The 7,894-nt window shown below is 45.5% G+C and overlaps 1 protein-coding gene across 2 annotated transcripts in view; it reads right to left on the bottom strand.

Moving 5' to 3' along the window:
* Positions 1–6,667: 6,667 nt before the first annotated feature.
* The window catches only part of GOLGA5 (golgin A5), a 28,118-nt gene continuing 26,891 nt past the window's right edge, over positions 6,668–7,894 (bottom strand). For both annotated transcript variants that reach the window (XM_080922865.1, XM_080922866.1), the window contains exon 13: positions 6,668–7,240. In XM_080922865.1, the coding sequence (XP_080778991.1) occupies positions 7,160–7,240 (81 nt within the window). In that variant the 3' untranslated portion in view covers positions 6,668–7,159. The remainder of the gene's footprint in view (positions 7,241–7,894) is intronic.

The raw sequence follows: 7,894 nt of genomic DNA, 5'->3' as shown, positions 1-7,894 counted from the left end.
GAGTGGGGGAGGGGAATCACTCTTTTCCAAGGGCAAAAGCAGCAGACAGCTGGGGCAGTAACTGACTGGGACAAGGGGGGTGGGGTGGAATAATATGAGCAATGGCCAAAGCCAGAGATGGTGAGGCCAGACCACATCTGACTTGAAAGGCCAGTTCTTTCTTCAGTGGGCTGACGTCACGGAATCTTAAGGTCCCAGTACTGCAGGCTTGTCTAGGCTTCCAGTGTAAGCGCAGTAAGAACGGATTCTCCTGGCATTGAGGATGCACATTCTACTCCTCATTATGTTGAGATGCATTTCATTAATCCTGACTCATTAAACCATCCAGGAATCAATGTGGGTTGCCACTGGCTGATACCCCTACAAGCACCAGCTGGCCACTTCAGTCAACAGGGGCAGAGCAAGCACCAAAGACAAAAGCAACAAAGCCTCTGTTGGAGGAAAGGCAGTGCACACCTAGGTGCCACCTCACAGAAGGTTTACAACATCCTGTCAAAATACCCTGTTACTTTTGGAAGCCTTCTCTACCATGCCACACCCTACCCCGTCTTTGGGGAGAGTCTTGTAGACAAAGTTGTACTTTCTCTGAGGTACATAGTCTTTGAGTACCCAGCAACATTCCTGTCAAAGCCTGACGCCCATTGTCAGGAGTCTGGAAGGGAAGGTTTCTGGGGAGGTGAGTTACAGGGGGCAGAACCCACCTAAACGGGATTAGGTCCTCCCTGAAGTAATTGTGAGGCAGCTGTCTGAATCAGGAAACAAGGGTGCCAGCACTGGCAGCTTAGGACTCGTCCCCTGAAGAACTGAGATCTGTGATAGCTAGTCCCGGTTGTCAACTTGACTGTATCTGGAATGAACTACAATCCAGAAATGGAAGGCTCGCCTGTGATCCAGATCTTGAGGCATAGTGGCCATGAAAACCTTAGGCCCAGGTAAATGGTACACACCTTTAATCCCGGGAGACAGACACAAGCAGATCTCTGGATTCAAGGCAGCCTGGGACAGAACAATTCCAAGAACAGTTTAGGTTCAGGTGTGGTGGACACACCTTTAATCTGGGTCATACCTTCTGCTGGAGGCCTACATACAGTCTATGGAAGAAGCAAGGGCTCCTCTTCACCTGTTTTCACTTACTTGCCAGCACACGTGTTGGAACCTACTTCTTCAGGATTTCATCTTATACAGAAGACCACTGAGACGCCCAGCCTCATGGGACTGAGCAACACAGCTGGCCATTATTGGGTCAACTGGACTGCAGACTGTTAAGTCATTCCAATACTTTCCCTTATTACATACCAACATTCTGTAAGGGGTGTGGTTCTAGAGAACCCTGACTAAGACCATCTACACCTTGGGGGGGAGAGCCATGGCGCTGGCTCCCTTGAAGACTGAGTTAGATTACCAGTGCCTGCATCCAGTGGCTTACAACCTGTAACTCCAGCTCCAGGCAATCTGAAACCTTCTCCTTGCCTCCATGGGCACCTACACACACACACACACACACACACAGACACACAGACACACACACACACACACACATTTTAAAAAAGATTTATTGATTTTATGTACAAAAAAAGACTATTGCTGTTTTCAGACACACCAGAAGAGGGCATCAGATCCCATTACAGATGGTTGTGAGCTACCATGTGGTTGCTGGGAATTGAACTCGGGTCCTTTGGAAGAGCAGTCAGTGCTTTTAACTTCTGAGCCATCTCTCTAGCTCCCCCTCCACTCACACATTTTTTAAAAAATATTTATTTATTCATTCATTCATTTATTCATTTAATGTATGAGTACACTCTAGCTGTCTTTAGAATCAGATCTCATTACAGATGGTTGTGAGCCACCACGTGGTTGCTGGGATTTGAACTCAGGACCTCTGGAAGAGTAGTCAGTGCTCTTAACCACTGAGCCATCTCTCCAGCCCCATTCATACATTTTTTCAAAAAAAAGGAAAATAAAACCATTAGTAACTCAAATTAATCAACCATGAGTATCTATGGCCAGGAATATTTTCAGGCCAATTTATACTGTTGTGTGTTATTTTCCAGACATCAGGCAAAGTAGGCACTCATTCTACTATTAAGTCACATCCCCAGTCTGCCACTCTGGGGTATTTAAAAAATTACAATCTCCATCTTCTCTCTCTCACTCTCTCTCCCTTTCCCTCTCCCTCTCTCTGTGTGTGTCTGTATGTACATATGTATGCATGCATGCATGTATGTGTGTACTGCCAAATGAGGTGAGGATGTTGGATCTGCTGGAGCTGGAGTTACAAGTAGTTGTGAGCCACCTGACACCGGTCTGAGACTTGAACTCGGGTCTGAGACCAGTGCATCCTCTTACCTGCTGAGTCAAGTCTCCAGCCCCTACTTGATGCTTGAAATCCTTACTGCTTTCCCTCTTGGGAACACTCTCAAGCTGTCTAGTCTAAATGTCCCCTAACTGGTCACACATCTGTCCATCTTGTTTCTCTGCTTTGCTGTGGCTTCAGAAGCCAGAGAAACTGTGAATACGGAGAGTAGAGAAGCATCACTTATGAGACAAGCAGTGTACTGTGACATCACAGGGGCTGACTGTGGTGGTCACCTAAGAGATCAGCTATGTCTAAGATCTGACGGCATGACAGCAGAGATGTCGGGCAGTGGCTTAGTGAGAGGGAGACGCTGGCCTACAGATGCACAAGGTTCTACTCTTGGATTTTGTTCTTCTGCTTGTCTTTAACTTGAACACAGACGAGAAGATCATGAAGTTTGGAAGGATTGTTTGGTTTCCTTGGTTTGGTGTCATCTGAATCCCAAATTTCCCCCTCAGGGTCATGTTCCAGGGGCTTGTTTGCAAGCTGCTAGGATTTGGGGAACTGATTAGGTCCCAACCTAAAGGATTCCTCACACAGAAGTGCTGCAGGCAGAAGGTGGGGCCTAGCTAGAAGTTAGAAGGGGGTGTTGGAGGCTACACAATGCCACCTACTGTCCTATCCACTGCATTCCCCATTGCCTCCTGCTCCACTGTGTTCTGTCCTTCCCCGCCATGAACTGTGAACCAACATAAACCTTCCCCTCAAGCTGCTTACGGAGTTGTTCTGTGACACGTGAGCTCAGTGCTTCCGGTCTTTCTGGTTAATATACACATGAAGGCATCAATAACGGTGCAAAGCCAACTACCACACTCTAACACTCATACGGGGCAACTGTAATCTCCAGACCCTAGACAAACATGGGGTGTTACAGGTTCTCTCTGTTTAAAGGTGGCATTGACTCAGGGGAAACAGGGTTACTATTCAGACACAGAGCCTTTGAAGACTAAGTCCTTCCATTGGCTGATGGTCCCTTGAGGCTGGTTGCGCATGCCCTCTCCTCCAGTTCTGTTCCGGCCACACTGGCTCCTTGAGGTTCTAAGCATACTGTGTGTGCTCAGCAAAATGTTTGTTTTTTTAAGATTTATTATTTTGTGTACATGAGTACACTGTAGCTGTCCATGGACACACCAGAAGAGGACATCAGATCCCACTACAGATGGTTGTGAGCCACCGTGTGGTTGCTGGGAATTGAACTCAGGACCTCTGGAAGAGCACTCAGTGCTCTTAATCGCTGAGCCATCTCTCCAGCCCCAGCCAAATGTTTTATAGTCACTTAACCTTCAGGGACAAAGTCCACCTATATCCTTTCTGGCAGTACTACACAAGTACCACCCCCTGCTGCCCCACTTCACACACATGGCCCATTTTACCTTTCTGTTCAGTGACTTAACACAAAGTGATAGTTACAGTTTTCCTTCCCACTTAGCTGTAAGATCCCTGAGGGCAGATGCTGTGGTTCACATTCTGCATCTGAGAAGTAGCAGGGACACCACACTTATAATTCAAATTATAGTCTTACTGCCATTTAAAAGAAAATGATTTCAAATATTTCTCTCTTTAAACTATAAGCAAATGCTGGGAGGTGGTGGTGCCCACCTTTGTGTGGCCTGGATGAGAAATGTCCTCCATGGACTTGTGTCCTTGGCTGCTATTTAGGGAGGTTGTGGATCCTGGAGGAAGTACACCATAGTGGACGAGCTTTGAAGGTTTATAACCTCACCCGGCTTTCTGTTCTCTTCTATTGTGTGCAATTGAGATGTGATCTACCAGCTTCTTGTTCCTTTTGCCGTGCCTTCGTATTTATGGACATCCAGATACCTAACTCTTTGGAACCAAACTCCCAAATAAACCCTTCCCTCTATATTCTATTATTTAATCCCTCCCCCTCAAGGTAGCTTACAAAATAGGCTTTCCATTCAAAGAAAGTCGTGCTTTATCTGGTGAGCAAAAGCACTGAGCCCATGTTCTCAGGAGCAAACAGTATTGGTGTGGTTTGAGTATGTGCAGGAGACAGGGGGGCATCCCTCTCAGCCAGTCCTCTTTTTGTGAGGTTGGACTTGTTTAAATAGACATTTAAGTGCAGGAAGAAATGGGGAAGGTAGAAACAGGTTGCACAGCAGCACACAACCAAGAGGTCGGGCGATTGCTGACATCTTTGACAGCTGGAGTTTGAAGGTCAAATTTAGTGGGTTAGTTACGAGTTAAAATGAGGTCCCTCTTCTCAGTGCTGACAGAATACCAACAAGGAGTAACTAGAGAGTCATTCTGACTTGTGGTTTGAGAGGGTCCTCTCCATCATGGAAGGGAAGGCACGGCTGGGTTCATGCAGACACGAGCTGCCTGCCCTTATCTAAGCAAACAGGGAAAACAGAAGTGGGACAAGGCCTGCCTCTAGTGGCCTTCTTCACCCAGCCAGGGTCTCCCTCCAAAGGTTTCCAACCTCCTAGAACACCAGCTGCGGCCTAAGGGAGCGATGGTGGAATTCTAACAAACTTAACAGGAGAACTTCTGGAAGGCAGGGACAGGAAACTTCAAGGGTGTTTACACAGGTTCTCTGGGTGTGTCATGGGTCAGGTGTAAGGCTAACGGGAATAGGAAACCGAGGGGCAGCAGCAGTTATAAATGACAGGCCTCACTGGTTTTTAGTGTTCCGCTGTCCTGCTCTGCAGTTACAGGGCCTTTAGCCACTGGTGCGGTTTGCCTCTTTATCCCCAGACAGTTCCAACCCTTAATTCTAAGAGGCTGAAGGGGAGAGGCCCATTTGCTTCTCTGTCCTGATTCTCCTTCTTTTTACATTCTGCTGTGATTCTTAAGGCCAGTCACTGTCTGTGGGCCACTGGTCCCGACTCTTAAGCTTCACCAGCTCCTCCTGACTTCTTGTGCCTACACTGAGGCCCACTCTGCCATTTCCAGCATGCAGGTGACCCCTGGCATTTGGGAGCTGGAGCTTGGTGAGGCCTGAGGAGTGTGTCCTACCCCACAGGTAAGCTGAGCATCTGGTTGGATTTGGGACCCTTTACTTTCAACTCTCCAGCTACTCAACAGAGAGAGATCATATTTAAAAAAAAAAAAAAATCTCTCCTGGAAAGTTTTGCTCTGTAGCTGTAGAAATGGTGTTATTCATAAAGAACAATTTCTAGAAAGAAAAAAATTTTAAATGTTTTTCAACTGACACCTATCAGTACAAGGCAGTCCAGGAACTGCATGTGCAGGTTTGAAATCCCTCTGACTACAGGTACTGAGCACAAGAAGGCACTGACTTGGCATCTTGCAAGTCTTCTAATGAGGTCAAGGTTTCTTTTCACATTACTGGGAGTAGTCAAGGGTAAGGAGTCTGAAATTCAATTAAAGGCAAGTGAGTGAAGCACCGGAGACACTTAGTTAAACATTGCCAAAGTCAAGAATGTGCAGACTGGACAAAAGACTTACAGATGTCCCAACAAAAGCCAGGACGACACAAAGACGGGAAATCTACAACACAGTGCTGAGGAGCATTTTCCATTTAAGGGTAGAACCTGGTTTTAATCATTTTCCTGAAACATTTCCAAATGAAAAGAAAAAATCTTAAAATCCATTAACAAGACTGAACTCTTCCTTACTCATCTGAGACAGACCTAACTCCATAGCTCAGACTGTCATGGCTCATGCCCAGGAAGAATCCTGCTATCAATCTCCTAGTTTCAGTGCTGAGCTCTATGCCAAGCCCCCATTTATATGATGTGAAACATCCTGCCCTGTTCACTTCTGATACACTGAAAACAAAAGCCCAAATATGCCTAACATTTAATTATAAGAAACAGGAGACATCCATTTCATGATACAAGGTTCTGAGGGCTTTCTATGGCCCATGTGCCAATTCTCGTTATGGCAATGGTGTCAACGGACATTCAAGTGGCCATATCAAGACAGGCCCAAGAGGGACTGCTCCCACTCACTGTGCAAGAGCCACATGCATTACTACATACAAAGAGACCACCGAAACTTGGATGACAAAACAAATGTGAATCCAGAGACAAAGACAAAGAGGAAGAACAATTCGAAGATCATGCAGGTCTGGTCTTATAGAAAACAGTGTACTTACCGTAGTATCCTGGCTACAGTGTTGGTACAGATATCTCCCACATACTACACACCCCATGAGATACACACTGCGGAAAAGCAAGACATCTTAGGGGTAGAGGGAAAGCGGTGGGGAACTGCTACAGCCCCCTAGTGACTGTAGCTGTGACTTTAGCCACACTCACTGATAACCATTGGAAAGGCTGTCTTTAAAAGGATGAAAGTCATTATTAAAAAGAAAAAAAAAAGGAAAATGCACACTGAATTTTATTTATGTATTTAAAAAAAGAATTATACCAATAATCTAACATGTAAAAATTAAATATTTGCAGTTAAATATATGAAAATATAAAGCACTCTAAGTTATTAAAAAAGAAATCTTTTTATTTTTATCCCTAAATACAATTAGTTTCCCTGATTATAACCCATAATCAGTGTCACCTAAAATATAGAAAGGTCTGTACAGAGGTGAACAACCCCCGAATCTCTTTTCCTCTCTTTCTCTATACATATCTAGGGCAAATGAACTCAGAAGTTGAGCTTAATTTATCAAATTATTGTCTGCATTTAGAGACTCTTACGGAAATGGGGGAGTCAGACACCAGAGAAATAAGTTAAAACATTAAAAGCTTTCCATGATGAAATCATCTTGTGCACCACTCCTAGCAGGCCTAATGTTGTTCTTTCTGCAGATCCCAGCTCTGGACAATGGCAGACACTCATGGGAACCAGTGGCTCAGTTCACTTGCCGTACGGTTGGTCATGGTGCATTTCTGGTGAGTAAGTCAGCAGGACAATCATGACCCAGAGGTGAAGCAAAGCCTAGAGGGAGAAAACACAATTCATGTGTCGGCCAATAAATCAGCCTTTATCTGAGGACTGTACAAGGAGGACAGGGACCGTGCCTTGTCTTCGAAGCCATCTGGGACAGAGTCTGGAACATAGCTGGGGCTCGGTACATGATTACTGGGTAAATAATGGAGAAACATGTGGCCCAGGGAGCTCAGGAACAGAGCTGCACACTGCAGACCTCTCAGCTGAGAGAAGAGCCTCAACACCAAATTCTCATGACTCACATGTATCTGCAGAATCCAACTAGCAGATGACTATGCAAAGAGGACTTGGAGAACACTACTAGACAGACAGACACTAGCTGGCAAGACCTTGTAGAATAGTTAATGACTAGTGTTCTGAGGGACAGTTTAGCCAGCTTTGTTGATGAAGAAAGTACACTTGACAAGAACAACATGTCAGTAATGATGTTCAATTAATGACGAATTTCTGGCTTTCTCAGGGCAGTATGAATGCCATGAGGTCCCATGAGTTGAAGTGTATAAACTCTGTATGACACAACACACAGCATCTAACACTGACCGGTACCCACAGCACTTGTGGCAGTCCGCCCCTGTGGTGGTTTGAATAGGCTTGGCCCAGGGAGTGGCACTATTAGGAGTTGTGGCCTTGTTGGAATGAATA

The sequence above is a fragment of the Micromys minutus genome, assembly GCF_963924665.1.
Source record: "Micromys minutus genome assembly, chromosome: 1".
NCBI classification, from domain to species: domain Eukaryota; kingdom Metazoa; phylum Chordata; class Mammalia; order Rodentia; family Muridae; genus Micromys; species Micromys minutus.
This window is presented reverse-complemented; position numbering and strand designations above follow the sequence as displayed.